Source organism: Camelus bactrianus, chromosome 23 (genome assembly GCF_048773025.1).
Source record: "Camelus bactrianus isolate YW-2024 breed Bactrian camel chromosome 23, ASM4877302v1, whole genome shotgun sequence".
NCBI lineage: Eukaryota > Metazoa > Chordata > Mammalia > Artiodactyla > Camelidae > Camelus > Camelus bactrianus.
The window spans coordinates 21,688,799-21,709,416 of NC_133561.1; the positions used below are offsets into that span (position 1 = coordinate 21,688,799).

At 38.5% G+C, this 20,618-nt stretch overlaps 1 protein-coding gene across 11 annotated transcripts in view; it reads left to right on the plus strand.

The window, feature by feature from the left end:
• The window catches only part of RGS7 (regulator of G protein signaling 7), a 243,181-nt gene that overhangs the window by 186,132 nt on the left and 36,431 nt on the right, over positions 1-20,618 (plus strand). For all 11 annotated transcript variants that reach the window (XM_074351782.1, XM_074351784.1, XM_074351783.1 and 8 more), the window contains 3 exons: positions 12,464-12,528; positions 13,387-13,463; positions 13,570-13,651. In XM_074351782.1, the coding sequence (XP_074207883.1) occupies positions 12,464-12,528; positions 13,387-13,463; positions 13,570-13,651 (224 nt within the window). The remainder of the gene's footprint in view (positions 1-12,463; positions 12,529-13,386; positions 13,464-13,569; positions 13,652-20,618) is intronic.

The following is a 20,618-nucleotide window of genomic DNA, read 5'->3' on the forward strand; positions in this document are numbered from 1 at the left end:
CTGGCCCCATACTGGTTCCTGTGGAAGTTTCTGCTGTTCGGCTTGTGCTCCAGTGAGCGATGATTCTCTGTATATGCTTGTCTGTCTCTTCAGTTGGGTGAGAGACAGTGATTTGCCCTTTGACCCCAATTCCTTGCTGATTCTCGGAAGAATTGTTGGTTTTTACTTTGTTTGGCTTTTTTTTCCAATTTTTTGAGGATAGATGGGAGTAATAATTTCCAAGCTAATAACCTGCTGGACCAGAAACAGAAAGCAGATCATGACCAAGCTTGTTCTTTTTGTTTACTTTTTTTTTTGGCTTTTCTTTCATTTTTTTGCTTCAGTGTTTCATCATGGGATAGTCTCTGAGCCAACATCTGAGAAGTGGGAAACATAGAGTTGCTTGTTTCCCCTCCATGTGTTCTCCCTTCCCACTAAGCTTTGGAGTGTGTCTGAAATGCAGTCATTAGTGTCTTTTGAGGTTGTTATTTTCCCCTTGATTTCTCTGTGGCTTTGGAGCTGCCCTAGAATGAGAGGGAGGGAAACCTGGCACACTCAATTAGAAAAACACAATATAAAGGCAGAGAGAAATGAAATAAAAGCATGTCTAAGCAGAATTCTATAAACCTCTCATGTTTTTAAATTTTATATGTGTTCTATCATAAACCTATAAAGAACATACTTTCCATGCTAATATTCCAACATTTTTTTCCCCAAAACTATCATGATCAGTGGTCATTTCTTAATTAATGTGCCCTGGAACAAAATCAGAGGTGGATCCAGAAAGAAAAATAAAAGGTTACATCTTACCAGAAATGTCTCATCATGATTCAAAATTACAGATGATCTGGAATAATTAAAAATTTAAACCACAAAGTGAACAAAATTAAAATCCTGAAGGGAATTCAGGATGGAAATACAGAATGAAGCATGCTGTGATTTGGACAGATAGGCCCCGAGATAGTTAAGATACAAATCCAAGGAAGAATTTCAATGACCCCAGATTCTTGCATCTTCCCATAATAGAAAAGCACTAAAATCATTAAGTTTGAGATATCTGTTCTTTGTGATTAGCAGTAATCCTTTTATGCTTGACTACATGCATTTCCCAGCCAAGAAATTCATATATATATTTGCTCCATCACTACCTCAGAGCAGTTCCTCAGAACTGAGAGTCTGTCTCCTGGACTTTAGTCCTCAGTAAGGTCTCTGGGTAAAACTGAAACTCACTGGTCTTACACTGTTCATTTTTTATTTCAGTCGACACACATAATGTATTTAAATGTATGTGCAATATTCATAAACATATGTAAAGGTATATAATATTTGGGCAAGAGAGTAAATAAGGTGTCTTAATCTTAGCATAAGTTGGGTAAAAACCAGATCATTTAATGGCTTACTCCTTTTATCAGTAAGTTTTGTGTCTTGAAATGACAAAAGCTTGGGACATTTTATGAAGGAGAATGATTTGTGCCAATATTTGTATTCTTAAGATGTCATAAATGCTTTAGCTCTAAAATTAAAAAGTGAATAGTCTCAGACAGTAAATCAGTTCTCACTGTTTACTGGGTACATGTGTTTTGTTTTTAAGACATAATTTGTTTTTTGCTAAAACTAATTCCTGGTGAATAGTTAATGTATGAAATGGATTATATTACCAATGCTATGCTTTATACCTATAGTAATAAAATAGTAGATATAGTTTTTCTTTTTTATTAAGATAGATGTATGGGAGTCCATCATTTCTGCAAATTAGGTTACTGCAGTTTGGCTGGATCACTGAGGATTCTAGAGATGAGAAAGAATCAGATAAGCAGTGCATCTGCTACAGGTGTTTTCCCAGGAGAGAGGAGGAAGGAGCAGAAGATTCCTAACTCAATTCAGAACCTAGCAGTTCTCTCTCTTTAATATGCTGATTCTTAACAGACAGTACTTTTTGGAATAATAAATTCCCATCCATCCATGCTGTAATTTAAAGCTGAATTTCAAACACACTGATGATGGCACTCTAAGTAGAGTAAAAGACACTATGGCTCCATTACCTTACCCTAAGTAAGTTTTAGGTAGAAAAAAATAACTCAATAACAATTAAGTGGCACTGTATAGGAGAAACTGTGGAATAGATATGTCTATTTCAGAAAAAAGGAGGGTGGATAACTCATATGTGAACTGTAATGTATCTCATATGTGCATGTTATTACGTAAAACTATTGGAAGCCTATTATCTACAAATGCCACTGATGAAAATATGCATCGTGACACACCATGGGATTAACTAAACAATTTATAACAATCTAAATTGGTGATGGCAACATAAACATTAACTTTCCATTTAAAGTCACTGAAAATCATGACCAACTCAGAACAACACTGAGGATGCTATAATAATATCCTCTTGAAAAATGACTGGAATCCCAATTACCTGTGGGTATGTGCATTCAAAACTTTGCAACATTGCCAAGTGTCATGTGAACAGTAAGACTTCCCAGGAAAATCTGAATCAGAGGCCTCCGTAAATTCTATTAACAGGTTCATCAGGTCGTTTCACAGTCCTTCAGGAAGAGCCCTGGAGCAGTGGACTGTAGACCTGACTTTGAGAGTCATGGATTTAGGGGGTTGTTTGGCTTAACCAAGCTCTCCCAGTACCAATTCCTTAGATAAACCAAGTACGCCTTCTAGCTTTGTTGTGAATTAATTGAATCACATAATCAGGTGCCTCTCTTCAACTGACAACACAGAGAAAGTACTTAGAAAATTGCAATTGTAGTCATTCACTGGTTATTTGATCATTGTAATTGTAAAAGTACATCCCGTAATTGTGCAGTTACAATTACATGTATTGAAAATGGTAATTGTGGTTATTGTGGGAACTGGATCAGGATGGAAATATTTTGGCTTCATTGGAGCTTTTACCTGGTGAGGATAAAATAGAAGGGAGGTAAAGGGCTTTGACAGTGTCAGTGTACAAGCAAAACTCCCCATTATGTTTAGGCTTATAAACTACAGGGAGCACATTTATTTCATTTAAAGTTTTACTGAAGAAAAACAGCTCATCATGGTGGCCGTGAGAAAAGAAAAGCTGTTCTCACTCCTTACAGAGACTTTTTGAAGATCCAAGAATGGAAAGGAAATTTTAAAAATAAAAAAGGTCATTGGTGAGATTTTTTTATAATTTAAATAGGCTTGTATTTTACAAATTAGCCATGCTATTTCGTGAAGACCTGGTTTTCTCAAGCCTAGTAATTAAAGCTGAAAAAAAAGTTGAGGTGAATACACATATCAACGAGAGAGGCATTATTTTTTCAGTTTTAATATCGAGTGGCTGGGAGAGGCAACAGACTAGTGTTCACTCAGTTTTTGTTCTTTGAAATTTTTCTCAACCAGTGATGTTAGAGACAGAACCTTTACACCCTGGGTGGTGAATATTCTACATCCTGTGACTCTCTAATTGGGTAACAAGAGCATTTTGTGTCATCGAGCTGACATAGGACTACTTCCACGTCCAAGTGATTTGCCAACATTATTTTTTTCCCATAATAAAAACCTGCTTAAAGGGAAAGTTGCATATCTGATTTCACATTTTCCCTTGAGCAAGGATGGAATGGGGAGACTTTAACATTTTGTTTCTACATTCTTTTAACAGAGGGAGATTTAGATGGTCTTAAATCACACTAAACAAAGGCCCTCATGAGAACCCTGAGGAAAGTGAGGCAGGAGAGTACACTTAAACACCTGGCCAGGTTCTGAATTTTCTGTTGGCAAAGCAAATGCATGCGCTACGATTCTTTCTTGCCCCAGAATGCCAATGTCAGTGAGAAACCATGACATTCTCCAGTCATGGAATGCTAGAGCTGGAGGGAACCTGAGAGATCATTCAGTTCAGCCATCTCAGCTAAAGGTGAACTGAGCTCCAGAGGGTGACAGGGCTCACCAAGCCTGGTCACACTTTATGGGCCAAGTTTAGAGCACACTGAAAAGGTTAATAAATAGAAGACTGCCGAATTCCTACCTAGCTGAGCATCCAGTGAAGACTTGCAGTAACTTGTTGAATAGTTGCAGCTTTTCTCAGGCTATCAAGGACGTATATACCATGTGTGCTTTGCCATTGCATTTCTGTCATTGTCCTGGAACTGGCGAGATCAGCTTTCTGTGACTCACCTGGGCTGTGCTGTGCTAAGTTTCAGGCGTCAGGTTCTTGTTAAAGAAGGTTCTCTTCAAGCCTAGAAATATTCTTCTAAGGCTGTCCAGTCTCCTACCATTGCTTTCTGGTTTCTTTGTAAAGCTTTAGCGAGCTCCCAGCTGTCATGATAAAAGTAACAGTGATAACACACTTACTCCCAGATCACTGTGCTGTTTGTCAAGTTCCAGTACTCTTCCTCAGGCTGATTTCCTGGAGGGAGAGGGAGAGGGTGAGAATTGCAAAGCCTTCTTACACATATTTATGTTTTAGATATATTTTGCCAGCTGGGGAAGAACAAGTTCTCTTGTTAGTTTATAGGAAGGACCCAGAATTCCTCTGTCATTCAGTTCAAACCACCAGATGAAATGCCTTGGAGATAAAATGTGTCAAGAGTGACTTCAGGGAATTGAATTCACTAGGACATGACTTAGTTGCTAAGAGCTTTTTGGAGGTTGCTGAGTGCTCTTTGGAGGTTAAATCCTGTCCAAAGGCTGGTGCAGTGCCCTGAGAGGACATTTAACGATATACCTGGCAGCCTCTCCAGGGCACAGTTACACAAGGAGTTATCAAAGTGAATAGTCCTACAGCCTCTTTCCAAAGTGACTGGCACAGCCTTGGGTGAACTTTGTAGACATTTGCTAGAGATCCTGGTCTCCATCTAGCATTTCTATGCCTCAGGCCACTAAGATGCAAAATCTTAGTCTGCAAAATCTTAATGAACATACACACAGAGGACTTCGCTACAGAAATCTGTGTCACAATACGGATTAGCCAGACTGTATGAGGTGTCAGGTGAACACTGGGAAATTAAAAGCTCAAGATTCAACGCCCCAAACTGACACTTCCACTGATTAATTTTATTTCATCCCTGACACAACCGATTCTGTCAATGCACTTCAACAAATACCAAGCATCTTTTATCTAGTGATGCGCAAGGCACTGAGCTCAGGTACTGGCAGGAACAAAAGTAAGGAGAGACGATCTTTAATCCACATCAGCTTATAGTCAAGGAGAGGGAACAGGCAGGATCCAAAGTAAACTTTATATTTCAACATACCTCCAGTATGACCTTTGTCTGACCTCCGGCTCTTTGTCTAGGACATACATCAGCTCAGGACTTGAACGCCACACCTCAGCACTTCCACTGAGTACCCTGGATACATTTCATTTTACTTGCCATTCTTTTTGTATGATACATTGGAAGCGTATACGTTTTGGAATCAAACTGCTTCATATCCTGACACAGCATTTAATAGCTGTGACCTTGTGTCAGTGACTTAAAGATTCAGTTTTCTCATTAGTAAAAAAAAAAAAAAAAAAATCACAAAATCAAATCCCATTTTATACCCAACAGAGCATCAGTCATAAATGGTTACTCAAATCAATAGTTTCCTCCCTTCCTGTTTCTGCATATCACCACAGATTTCTTGGGAGGGGGGCGGGGTTAATGCTTTCGCTCTCTTTGTCTGGCTTTGCAAATCTCAGTCTGTCACAAAGGATTCTTTTACTTATTCTTCATTATATTTGACATGTATCATGTTAACAGAGCAAACAGAGAGGAAAATGAGGGTTACTGTCTTGGTCATTGCTGGGTTCATTAATGTAAGATTTTTCTTTCTGGCTTTCTAAAGAACACGGCAAGCACCAATTAACACACAATGCCGTGGCAACAGTCTCAAGTGGATTTTGATTTGCAAATCACATTATTCTTGTCTTGAAATATCTTCATTGGTTTCCTTGCATTATAAGCTGTACATTCTGAGCTTCAAGGTTCAGAACCACAGTGATACAGATAATCATAGCATCTCTTGGTTTTTCAATTCTTTTGCCCTCTTGTTACTGCGTCCAAGCTTGTAGTGCTCGCCACATGACAGGCCAGTAAACTGAGAGACAAGCTCTTGGGGTAAGGAATTGCGACTTTATGCAGAAAGCCAGCGGACCACGAAGATGGTGAACTAGTGTCTCAAAGAACCATCTTACCCAAGTTAGAATTCAGGCTTGTTTTCTACTAAAAGGAGAGGGAGTGTGGTTGGTTGCTGCATACTTGTTGGTGCGAGAATCCTTTGTTCTTGCAGCTGTCCACGTAGGTCCAGTCACAGTGCTTTTATAAACCTCTAAGGAGAAAAATGTTATTCTCTGTTCTGCAACTTTTTGTCTCTGTCTGAGTGGAAAAGTCATGTACCTTTAACGGTCAAGCCTGTATATTCAGGGTTTGGCAACATTCTTAACTTGTAGCGAAAGCAACAGAATAGAAAGGTTAAAGTAAAGGGAAAAGATCCAATGTGGAGTCAGAGTCGTTCTTCCCCATCACACTTGGTACCAGCAAGAGTATTAGCTGAGCGTAGTCCTTAAAAGTGGGAACGTGGCAGTGTTTCTCTATCATTTACGATGTTTATATACTTAGCAGTGTGTAAAACATTTTGAGTGGTATGCATTATGCCGCTGAAATTGGAAACGATCTGAATTGCATTTTATTCAGTGTTTTTAAAAGTATGTTTATATCCATCTGCCTGTATTATTTTTCTAGAGACTAAGGCTGATATTCCACATTGTCCAGCTTGGTTAACTGATGATTGATTGTCTGTGTTAGGCAATGCACAAAAACTTTCCCAAACCTTCTTTGCCCAAACCCCCAGGGAAAGAACAATTTTATTCACTCAACTAACTCATAACAGAGGGAAAGTATTCTCTTTTAAAGCAGACTTTATAAATTTTAGGTTTCTGTTGCTTGATTTCTTCAGGCAATTTGAGAATGATAGAGATTTAGAGACAGAGAAAGATAGAGAATAAATGTTATCCTTTTGTAAAACTGCAGGTGGCAAGCATATATTTCACTAAAAAATATTCAAGTTGTTACTGTAAATAATTAGACTTAGTCCAAAACTGCAGAAGCAAATGAGTTTATTTTATACTCACTCCTCATATATGGATGCATGACTGGGTCTTGAAGAGGAGCTGTTGCATGTGGACCAATCAAAAAATGCAACAAAGCGTGCTTTAAGGAAGGTCAAAGCTTTGTACCATTAACAGACCTGGTCTTTTCTGGAAGAAGATTGTATATTTCATACTTTTAGTTTATATATTAATTATTTTGCTAACAAAAATTCAGTAGGTTCCATTCTCTTCTCCACTCCCACTCCCATATCCCCCCAAGAAGGATGACCTGTGTCTATATCTTAGATGTTAGACTAAGGAAGAATGAGATGCCAATACCACTGATAAGAAAATAAATTCATAAATGACAACATAAGCGCTGATCATTTTTTGAAATAATTTATTTTAGAGTTTAAGTCAAAGTGAAAATAAAATAGCAGATAATAATAATTATCAGTTATGAGAAACTCATTTATCTACTATGTTTGATAACAAAAATCACACTTCAAAATGACGCTCTCAGGGAGGAAAATGACAATGGAACTTTCAAAATAGAAAGAGTCTACCTTTTCCTGTGGAAGTAATTTCAAAATATTCAGGGGAGCTGTAGAATTAAAGGACTGAATTTCCCTAATAGCTCTCTATCACAGCCTCATAATTAACCAAGTGGGTTCTTTTGTCTAATGCTTGACTTTGACTCTTGCCTCAACCAAGAATTGCTCATTTGCTCATTTGTATCCTACCTACAATGGCTCTTCTACAAACTGGGAACATTAACAGCACCTGCTTGTTCGTGTTACTATGGAGGGTAAGGAAGATGATGCACATGAGATGTTTGAATAGTTCCTGGCACACGGAAAGCGTTCAGTAAACATTGGTTGTTGTGATTACAGTATTCATAGCGCTGCTCATTGTCTGTCCCACTCTAGACCAGAACCGTGTAAGGTAAAGGCAGTGATGGTTCACTGTGTTTATCACTGTGTCCCCAGGGCTTAGAAGAACTTTTACAATGAGGGATTAAGGATTTTAAAACATAAATTATTTCCGCTTTGAGGTAAAACACTTTGTGCACATCATTTTGAATGGCAATATTTTATCTCACTGAGGAAATATGCATGATTTCTTTGCCTGTTCCCCACTGTGTTCCTGTATTCCACATCGTGGATGCTTAAGTCTCTGCCTTTTGTGTTATTTCCTTGGGTTATCATCTTAAAAGAGGAAGTATTGGAACAGTGGCCATGAGTGTTTTAAGGCTTTATTACTCATTGTCAAAACTTTCCAAGAAGCTATTCCCTGTTTACACGGCTCGCCAGCTGTGCTGTTTCGGTCTTCTGTTGCCAAGATAGCTTATTCTCGCTCTGTGATATCTCTGCTGTGTTGATGAGTAGAGTGATTTTTGTAACAGGATGTTGAAAGGGAAAGTCAGCTATAGTGTGAAGTGGATCGAGACCAGACATGAAAGTGTGGTGCTATTCACACACGCAGAGTATCAATCACAGTAGTTGCCAGCAACCCACACTGAGGTTATTTAAGGCTAAGACATTGGCTTAGGCTGATTTTGCGGCTGTGTGGATGTTGGGAGTCATTGCTCCCACCAGACCGAGTGGGAGGAGCAGGTGGGGAGTGCCTCCACCTCAGGCCCAGAGACAGAGATTTCCAGGGGCTCCTGAGAGTGCTTGACAAGAGTCACCTACCCCTGGGGACACACTGGACCGTGGACTTCCAGACTCAGAATTTCAGAGGGTAAGAGACAAACTGTCGAGCTACGGACTGGGCGTTGAAAGGGAGGCGGCTATATGGTAAAGCCTACTTTCAGGGTAAAGAGTACATGAATGTTTCTAAGCCATATGCGAGAGACAGTCCTGTCCTAGAAGGCAGCCTGAAGGGGCAAACAGCATTGCACAGAGAGGCTGGAGGTACAGTTCAAGGGCTGTGGCATTTGCCAACCCCAACACGGGCACGGCAGGTGAGAGCTCCCCACAGGACATCTCGCAGGGGAGGCAGACTTTCTCCACAGCGTCCACAAAAGTACCATGAGAAATACAATAAACCTTAAACCCCGGCTAAGTCCAGAGAATGGCAGCACTGGATCATCACAGTCGTATCAGTCAGGTAAGAATGTCAGAAGTCACCTTTCCTCTGTTTCTTTGCTCTACTCACCCCCAGAGGACTAGAAGCTGGTTAGCAATACTTGGCGGGGGGCACAGAAGAACAAGCTGGAGAAAGAAGCCACTCAGACTCCTTTCACCCACAGAAGCTGGGGGGAGGGGAGGACGTCACCACCTTAAACCAAGCTTGGAGTTTCAGCCACTACTGGACATTCTTATTAATAAGCTGGGACTCTTTGAATTTCCTGAGAGTGACAAACAGGACTGTGGAAGTTGCTGAGTTTTTGTCATCACCCCACAAATAGTCTTTAAAAGATAAAAACAAAGAGTTGCATTGTGACAGTAGAGGTTACATGTGGATTACTTTGGTTGTAAGGTGGATGTTTTCCAAATATTTATTTGGCAATTGTATGTCTAGTCTCTGTGAATTATGTTTGTGTCCTGTCCGTATTTGGTTATTAGGATCTCAGTGATTTGCTCACTGATCTCTGGGATACAGCTCTGTACACTTTTGCCATGAACATCAGCGTTTGCTGAACAAGCTACTTACGCTGCCTTATAGAGTTTGTGAAATTAAATGGAAAAACTAATACCAGATTTCACTTTCTATTCAGTTAGATGTGTGATCCAGAAACTTTGACTTTTCCATCTAAATTCTAAGTTATATTTAGGCCGAGTTCTCTGCCTTTCCTACACTTTTCTTGTTTTAACCAGCGTAGCACTTCAGGGCCTCTCAAACTTTCTTCCATTTAGTGGCAGAGCTTCCTATTAAACTACTTGTTTGTTGACCCACTAAGTCCTCGAAATTGTCTCATTGTAGTCTCCCAGAAAACTGCTGCAGAGAGATAGATTTAAACTTGAAACTGAAGTTAAACCCTTGATAATGGAAAACATCTTAAGTAGAACCCCAGAAGTGGCTTTTTTTTTTCCATTGATTATTTTGAGTATTTTGGCACTGAGGAACAAATTCAAGGGTTATATTAAAAACTATTCATACTTTGTATTTGGGCCTAAGTTTGTACATAAGATCATACAGGGCACGTTTGGTGCCTGAATAATTAGGGGTAGGTACAAAAACACTTGGCCTGAGCCATAGTTTTGACTATGCCTAAATTCTCTCATTTTTTTTCAATCTTTGATAAACTGGGAAATTTCCTAGAAACTCTTTTTCATCTACTTGATCTTCCTTCCTCATCCATATGCTGCCCAATGCTGATACTCCGTGCTGAGAAAGAATAAAACTACCATCTGTTCCTGTCAGCATTCTGGACTGTGTCTAGACTAGATTGGCGAGACTGGTGCCATTCCAGCCATGACCATAGTTGCTGTACCTTCAACAATATTCGGAGTGTTCCTCACACTGCCAACCCAGCCTTCGCCTTTTCTCTCATTTCTCTTTTTGAAAGAGTCTAGTAGAAATTACTTGAATTGATTTGACTTCTCAATAGCTCCTTCTGAAAATATCCTGTTCATTCATTTACTTGTTCATTCACTCATTCAATAAAAACATGTGAAACAGCTACTCTGTCCCTGGCACTGCCTAGCCATGCCTTCATTTTCTTTCCTAGACAATAAAAATAAATTGCACTTACCTATAATAAAGAATGTGTAAATTCTTAGTGAACATTCATCTAAAAAAATTACCCTGCTCCTGCTTTATACGTTAGTTTACCTAATGAGGTTAGAAATATGATTTTGAAAAGAACAAAGATTAGATGACCACAATAAAGCAAGTAGAGACTGACACAGGAAGAGATATGAGATATGAAGGAGGGCTGACTGATGGAGTGCTTAGCTGCAGCTTGAAATTTGATTAAAGGAATTTCTATAAGAAAGCTGAAATTATTTAATCAGGTAATTAAAGAAAATTCAGTCTTTCTCTCATGAAGAGATACCCTCAGGAGTATTGCACATACACTACAATTTATTTTACCAACTGTTGAGAACATTTCAGATATATTATTAAAATCACAGTGGCCTCTACAGTAAGAGTTTCTTCCCCAACATAATTTCTACAGTAAATTGTGGCCAATTAGGAAATTAACACATCATGTCCTTTTTGTTTTTGAAGTTTGACTTTTACGAATTTTGAAAATTAATAATTTTAAAAATTAGTAACTTTGAAAATCTCTATTTGAAAATCATTTATATTAATAGAAAAACAAAATTACCATAGTCTAAAATCATATCCCAGGTTTTTAGTGTTTGTAATGTTAGCATCATTACATGGTTGTCTCTCTCCTTTGCCTTGTCTTTCATACAGGAAATCTTAGAGGGCGGAAATTGAATAAATAGCATAAGTGTTTTCAGTGGCCTCAGATTTTTTCGTGTAATTTAGTTCCTCACTGATATCAGCTGGATTTCATTAGCAAAAACTGAGGGTGGTACAGCTTAGTGAAAAAGTGGTATTTAAAAAGCATCCCCCAGAGCTAGCCTTACGAAAAGTAATATTTGATAGTCTTTATCCAGTAGATTTATTCAGCATCTAGAATAGTTTATCTTGAATTTTATGAGACTCAAATGCCATATATTATAGGAAAATGACAAAAATATTCTGGAAATTGGGACTTTACCAGGAGGTTCTCGGTGTATTGTTATTACCACTAATATTCCTGAAATAACTGAAGAAATTTGGCTGCTTGATGGCAGTAGGGCTGTCAACATTCTCTCTCCATCTGTCATTCATCCTGTAAATCTGCTGCCCAGATGGACTTGCCCTGGCAATGGAGGAGACTGAGTCCTCAAGGAAAATGGAGTTAAAAGGTAGCCGTATTACAGTTAGGGCAGACGTTACACTGTCCTCGCTCCTAGTGACAAAATGATTGACTGATGATTGGCCCTTGTGGAATGAAGCCAAGAAGATGCCAAGAAGCCTTCAGTGTGCATTTATAGATTCTTTCAGTTGACATTGCCAGGAGGATATGGAAATAATTGAATGTGCCAATTCTTTTTTTAAAAATGGTGCTATTTGTATATCGAGATTTGTAAGTTCATTTGATGTCTTATTTTTTTCTCCTCATATTTTGAGGAAGCTAACATTGTGACAGCCATTTAATAAAATAAGGGAAATCATTTCCAAGTTTCTAAACATGCCAGTTTTCTTATAACACATTTTAAATGTACTGCTATGTTTGAATTTCAGTAATGATGTTATGGATGATTTATTTTTGACCAAAAATAAATTAATAAAAAACAGAAAATTGCAACTTGGGGAAAAAGTGACAAAGACCAATATATCTTGATTTCTACTGCTCCATTTTATTTTTAGTGCCTCAGTGTAAATAAGCAGGAAAGGAATGATCGATTTTTTTTTCCTTTTCAGCGGTTTACCTCTGCAAAAGAACGATGCAGAACAAGGCAAGGCTGGAGCTAGCCGACTATGAAGCTGTGAGCACCAGGGGCTCCCTGACAAAGAAAGACGTAAAAGGAGCAGGAATAAGGCCTACGGTCATTTCTGGGCACTCTTAACTCTCTACACTCATGGATCTAGGGGTCAGATTTTTAGGGAAGGGAAGCATAATGATTTACTACATCCCTGCCTTGCTTGCTTCCCCTCATTATTCACACTGAGGATGGTGAAATTCTAAATGCACAAACTCAGAGGAGAAAGGGGAAGCCTATCTTATTTACTAAAATTGACTTAAATGTAGAAACTTTCTATATATACTGTGTATAGTGAAGGTATCCAAACTTAGAGAATTAAAGAGCATTTACACTGGGAAAATGAATTTTGCGAAACCTGTAGGTTGGTCACCATCCGCAGATTAAATTAATCACATGGAATGTGTTGAGATGGTTGCTATGTTCTGATATACCAAATTTGAAGCACTGTCTACAGATGGGTAGTAGCGGGCCAAGGGTTTACATTACCTTTGGGAACTGGATAGACTGACTAAATCAGTAGTAGAAATGTATTGCCTTCATGTTCCTCGGAAAAGTGAGCACAGAAAAATCCGGTGGATTAGTCTTGAGCACTTTTTTTCTGTGTATAGGTATTTGAGCATTTTGGATTTTATTTGTATTCTCTAATGTTAATACTTAAGATAGGTTTTCCTGTGTCCTGTATGACTATTAATATGAGGATTAGCTGCATTCAGTGAGCATGACTTATCATGCAGAGCACATTTACTCCTGTAGAAATTCTGGAATGTTTTTTTCTGGATAAGTACATATGGTTGATAACCTAGAAGGGAGAAGGAAAGATGAGCGCCAGACAAGACGTCTTCACCTTGGTGTGTTTTTCAGGAGAGTCTGGCCAGGCTGCAGAGAGCATTTGCCCGGAAGTGGGAGTTCATTTTCATGCAGGCAGAAGCACAAGCAAAGTGAGTCCTTGTGAGTCTCTTGGAAGATTTGTTCAAGTTGTGACCTTTTATCCAGAGAGGCACTACAATTAACACCACTTATTATTCATTGTTGTGATGTTGACAGAGTGGACAAGAAGAGAGATAAGATCGAAAGAAAGATCCTTGATAGTCAGGAGAGAGCGTTCTGGGATGTGCACAGACCCGTGGTAAGCACCAGCGCTATCTCGACTTCGTAATCTCAGCCTCTGGGAAGTGGAGGAAGGATGTGGTAACTCCATCGCTCTTCCCAAAGTCTTTTTGTGTAAGGGGTTTTGTGACTAGGGGTTAATAGTATAATATTTAACTTATACAACTGCATTTTTCTAACATGGCATCACTTGGTGACTCATTCTTGGCTTCTGGGGTGCTTGATGCTTTCATACACTTAAAGAAGACTGCAGCAAAGTGGTTTTGCATGGCTTACTATCTACGTTTTTTTCTGGATTTATAGTAAAAGTAAATAAAATGATCATGGAGGGAAAAAAGAATTCTAGTGGACTGGCCTTTCAAAATAGAAGAGTGTTGATGTTCCAGGTTCGGGCGTGATGAACAACCAGACTTGCCCCACACAGCCCCACAGGGAGCCAGCTTACATCCTTTGCACTGACTTTGTTTTTGCTTTGGTTGTTACATTTTTTCAGGTATTTTTGCCTGAAATTTACCTGAATTTTACTGAGGTATAACTGACAAACTAAACTGGAAGATACTTTAGTTGTACAGTGTGATGATTTTACGTATGTATGTGTTGTGAAAGGATGCCCACCAATGAGCTCATTAACACTGACTTTGAAAGTTGATCTAAACAACTTGCAGTGCAGGGAATCTAGGCCAGTTTAATTCTGGCCACATTCAGAGGTGTGCAAGGCGAGGTGGAGTGGGCCACAGAGAATGAATCACCTTTCCTCTCACCTTGAAAATTCAGTGACCTGATGGGCGCTCTAGGCTTATGCTTTGAGACAGTACTATGGGAGAACACTATTTATAGCACAAACTATAAAGCGCAAGACCACAATTATAAATATTCTTGCAGAAATACTATGACAGGTACCACCCTGGCATGTTTTGGAGGGACTGGGGGTGGGGAATATGCCTGGTATTAGTTCAAAGCATGGGTCTTTTTAAAAATCTTATTGAAGTATAGCATACAAACTAGAAATGCAAACCAAAAACCACGAGTTAGTACCTCACACTGTTTAGAATGGCTGTTCTACAAAGACAAGAAATAAGTGTTGGTGAAGATGTGGAGCAAAGGGAATTCTTGTGCACTGCTGGTGGGAATGCAAATGGGTGCAGCAAGTATGGAAATCAGTATGGTGGTTTCACAGAAAGTTAAAAAAGAGAACTGCTGTATGATTCAGCATTTCCACTTCTGGGTATTTTACCAAAGGAAATGAAAATGCTAACTTAAAAAGATATACGCACCCTTATGTTCAACACAGCATTATTTACAATAGCCAAGAAGACATGGATGCAATCTGTGTCCATTGATGGATAAGTGAATAAAGAATGTGAGATACAGGCATGCCTCAGGGATATTGTAGGTTCAGTCTGGTTCCAGGCCACTGCAATAAAGTGAGTTTCACAATACAAGTGAGTCATACAATTTTTTTTGCCTTACCAGTGTATATAAAAGTTGTTTTTACATGTTACTGTAGTCCATTAAGTGAGCAATAGTATTATTTCTATAAAACAATGTACATACCTTAATTTTAAAATACTTTTTGCTAAAAGATTCTAACCAGAATCTTTATTGCTAAAGATTCTTGCCTTCAGCAAGTCCTAGTAGTAACACCAATGATCACTGATCACAGATCACTGTAACATTATATAATAATAATGAGAAGTATGAAATATTGTGAGAATTACCAAAATATGACTCAGAGACACAAAGTGAACAAATGCTGCTGGAAAAACATGATGCTAATAGACTTGCTTGATGCAGGGTTGCCACAGACCCTTTCAGTTTGTTTTTTTTTTAATTAAAAAAAAGCAATATCTGCAAAGCACAATAAAGAGAAGTGCAATAAAATGAGGTATGCCTGCATGTATGTATGTAGGTAAGTGTGTGTATACATAATATAATGAAATATTATTCAGCCATAAAAAAGCATGAAATCTTGCCATTGTGACAACATGGATGGAACTTGAGGGCATTATGCTAAGTGAAATAAGTCAGAGAAAGACAAATACCATATGATGTCACTTATATGTATAATCTGAAGAACAAACTCAGATGCAGAATAGACTGGTGGTTACTAGAGGTAGGGGGTTCAGGGCAGGTAAAATGCACACTGTTGGTCAAAAGGTATAAACTTTCAGTTATAAAATAAATAAGTCCTGGGGATGAGATGTACAGCATGTTGACTATAGGTAATAGTACTGAAGTGTGTATTTGAAAGTTGCTGAGACAGTAGATCTAAAAAATATTCATCACAGGAAAAACATAACTGTGTGGTGATGAATGTTAATTAGACTTCATGTGGTGATCATTTTGCAGTATATACAAATATCGAATCATTATGTTGTACACTTGAAATGAATATAATGTAGTATGTCAATTATATTTCAATAAAAATAATTTTTAAGAAAGTATAACATACATACAGAAGATTACACAAAGCCTAAGTGTACAGTGAATTTTCACAAATTGAACACAGCCAAGTCACCAGGATCCCAGAGTCCTGCTAATAACCGTTCCAGTCACTGTTCCCTAGGTCAATGGTAACTTCTGATACCATAGATAAGTTTGCCTACTTTTAATCTTTGTATAAGTCTTTATCACTGACCTTTATCAATATCACTCTTTTTATATTTGACATCTTCTCTTGAGATTTTTCGTATTATTGCATATAGTCGTAGTTTGTTTATTCTCATTACTGTATCAGTATCTATTATATGAGAGTAGGGGATTTCGTTATATACTGATGTTAAATTATCTTCCACAGTGTTAATACTCCATTATTTTATCCATGATTTTGGTATTCAATTTATTATTTTCACTAACTTCTTGTATTCACGATTCAACTTAAGTTACTCCTGACTTTTTTTTTAATCGCACAAAACCATCAACTCAATCTCTTTAATGTTTAGTTTCAAAAGTGATGCAGACCTCAAAATACAGAAAAACAGATGAATGATACGGCATTATATATAGGAAAAGAGTAATCTTTTGTTATATATAGAACTTATGAATCAATGAGAAAATGACAAAGAAATGAAAATGTAATGGAAAACATTTGTATGTTTACCTATCACGTTTGCAAATAATTTTTAAAAGGTAATATCATGACCATATATTTACATACAGTCTTACCATCCGAGGTCCAAAGGGCCATTTTAATTCTTTGGTTGCTGGGAGAGGAGTAAGTAAATAGTTATCTACGAATGTCAAAATTCAATCTTCTTAAATTTATTGAGATTTGTTTTCTGTCCCAACACATGGTCTATCCTTGAGAATATTCCGTGTGCGTTTGAGAAGAACATGTATTCTGCTGCTTTCAGATGGAATGTTCTGTATAAATCTATAAAGCCCATCTGATCTAGTGTTTCATTTAAGGCCATTGTTTCTTTGTTGACTTTCCGTCTGGATGATCTACCCACTGGTGAAAGTAGGGTGTTAAAGTTCCCTAATATTATTGTGTTGCTGTCAGTTTCCCCCTTGAGGTCTGTTAATAACTGCTTTATATATTTTGGTGCTCCTTTGTTAAGTTCGTAAATATTAATAACCATTACATCTTCTTGATGAGTTGTCCCCTTTGTTATTATATACCATCCAGTTTTGTTTTCTGTCTGATGAGTATGGCCACACCTACTTTCTTTTGGCTGCCATTTGCTTGGCTTATCATCCGTCCTTCACTTTGAGCCTGTGTTTGTCTTTAGAACTGAGATGGAGCTCCTGGAGGCAGCATATGGTCGAGTCTTATTTTTTTAAGCCATTCAGCCACTCTGTTTTTTGATTGGTGAATTTATCCATTTACATTTTGGGTGACTGATGTAGGAGGACTCAGTACTGCCATTTTAGCTTTCGTTTTCTGGTTGTTCTGTTTCTGTTGTGTCTTTTTCCCTGTGTTGCATTTCGGTCTGCCATTTTGGGTTGGTAGTTTTCTGTGATTTTTTTTTCTCAGTTTTTTTTTTTAACGTATCATGTTTCTGCTCTAGATTTATGTTTTGTGGTTATCATGAGGTTTGTATAAAACATCTCATTAATAAAATTGTCCTTTTTCTTCTGATAGCATCTTCTCTTCATTTGCCTATATGGGTTCCATCCTCTTCATCATCCTCTTATGTTTTTATTGTCTCAAATTAGCCCTTTTTATTTTGTGAAATTGAAATAGCAATAGTTATTTTCACTACTTTTTTCCCTTTAACCTTTAATGCTCAATTAAGTGTTCAACAACCTATTCTGATATAGAATTACAATTTTCTGATTCTCTTTTTAACTTACACAATGTTTGTGAACTTTTACCTTTTGTTTTAAGTAGACTACATCTTTCAACATGTCTTATAAGCCAGGTCTAGTGGTAATTAACTCCTTCGGCTTTTGTTTGTCTGGGAAAGATTTTGTTTTACTTCATATCTGAAGGATAACTTTACTGGATTCTTGGCTGACAGCTTTTAATCTTTCAATATTCTGAGTATGTCATTCCACTCTCTCCTGACCTGTAGAGTTTCTGCTGAGAAATCTACTGATAGCCTAATGAGGGTTCCTTTGTAGGTCACCATCCTTTTTTCCTGGTTGCCCTTAAAATTCTTTTTCTTTGTCATTGACTTGATAATTTTGTGTTGGAGAAAGTCTTTTTCTGCTGAGATAGTTAGGTATTCTCTTAGCTTTATGGACTTGTATATCCAGTTTCTTTCCCACATTTGGGACGTTCTCAGCTATTATTTCTTTAAATAGACTCCCTGTTCCCTTCTCTTCCTCTTCTCCTTCTGGAATGCCCATTATTCTCATGTTGCTCTTCCTATTGGAGGCAGATAGCTCTCATAGAATATCTTCTTTTTTTTTTTTTTTTTTTTTTTTAGATCTTAGTTCTCTCTTTCACCTTCCTCATTTCTAGAGCTCACTAATTCTCTCTTCCATATGTTTTGTTCTGTTTCCAATAATCTTCATCTCATTTATTGAGTTCTTCAGCTACAGAATTTCTGTTTGGTTCTTTTTCAGTTTCAGTCTCTTTGGTAAAATATTGCTTCAGTTTATTAATTTTATTCCTGAGCACACTGAACTGCCTTTCTGAGTGTTCTTGTAACTCGTTGAGTTTCTTTACGACAGCTACTAGGATTCTCTGTCAGTTAGATCACAGTACTCTGACTTTAAGTTTGGTTTCTGGAGGATTGTCCTTTTCCTTTTATGATACTATGTTAACATAGTTTTTGATGGTGCTTGATGAGTTGGTCCTCTGTCAGCATATTTGAAGTAGTGAAACCTTTCTCCTTCAGGTAAAGCTCCTTTTTTTTTTTTAACTTGAATCTAACAAGTTAAGGGATCAGTAATTAGAGGCCTTTCTTTGGTTTTTCAGTAGGTGGCACTACAGCACAAGTTTTTAGTTTCTTTTGCCTGAATTGCCTCTGGTTATAGAGAGTAGGCACCTTCCACCCTCCACAGTCTCGCTCAGAGGTGCCCCCTGGTGGGCTTATTGTTGCTGCTACTTGTGCCCCCAGGGTCACTGGTGCCTGGCTGTGGCTGTTGTCACTGGCGTTGCTGCCTGGGGCTCTGGAATGGCAGGCACCTCCACCATGACCACCGTCACCTGGGTTGTAGGCTGCTGCCACAGGGAGGGGGGGATCGGAGTCCTGGGCACCTCCACAGCTGGAAAGATGGGGTCTCCAGCTCTCCTGCTGCTGCTGCTCGATCCCCTGTGGCCGCAGGTTCTGCTGTGGCCAGATGTGCGTGAAGTTGTGCACCGCCTCCCCTGCTACTGTTAGGTTCTCAGGGGTTGCCAGTCAGCCTTGGTGGTCGGGGGCTGGGATCAGCACTGCCTCTCCTCTTCCCCTTGTTCTGCCTCCTCTATGTGTCCCAGCTTTTCGATGTACAGATGTGTGGAACTCTCTGGTGTCCTGATGTGTTCAGCGGAGGAAGCTTTGCTGTGCTTGAATGTTTTACTGGTTCTAGGTTGAAGCAGAGGGTCAAAGTGAGCATTTCGTGCCACCAGTCACTCACTTCAGTTTGCTTTTGTTCCCACCTCTCAGAGCACAGAGTGAATTTCTACCTCCTGTTCTTTGTGTTATCCCCTGTCTTAGAACTCCAAGTAAACGATGTCACCTACTCTAATCCACTTAATTCGTGTGTACAGTATTTATGCCCTGAGTTTCCCTAAGACGTCATGGGAACTTGTCGACATTTCATTTGTCACAGGTGTTATACTTACTGCCTCAAATATCCAAAAGTCGAACTCTATCAAAACACAGCCAAGAAATAAACTCTGAAAGTCTTAACTTTTTATAAGACTTGTTAAAACTCCTACACTTTAACTCACGTGCTTTGGCAGGTTAACGCCATCACCATCATCTCTTCCTAGATTATTGCAATAACCCTGAAACGGGCATCCTTGCTTCCACTTTTGACCTGACCCTATCCTGATAACCCATCCCCAAAGTACTCATGACTCCTGAGTGAGTTGATTTTTTAAACAGACTTTTTTTTTAACTTAAAAAAAAATTTTGAACCTTTTTTGGGAGGGAGTGGTAATTAGGTTTATTTGTTTATTTATATTTGGAGGAGATACTGGGGATTGAACCCAGGACCTTGTGCATGCTAAGCATGCACTCTACTGCTTGAACTATACCCTCCCCTCTATGAATAGAATTTATTTCTTAGAGCGGTTTTAGGTTCACAGCAAAATTGAACAGAAAGTACAGGTGGTTTTCATACCCCTCCCTACTCCCCTCCCCCTGCACACACAGCCTCCTCCACTATCAACATCAACAGAGTGGTACATTTGTTATATTTGGTGAACCTACACCGACACATCATTGTCACCCAGAATCCATAGTTTACATTAGGGCTCACTCTTTGGTGTTGCACTTCTATGGGTCTGAAATCACCTATGATAACATGCATCCACCATTATCATGCTATACGGAGTTTTTTCACAGCCTAAAAAAATCCTCTGTCCTCCACCTATTTTTCCCTCCCTC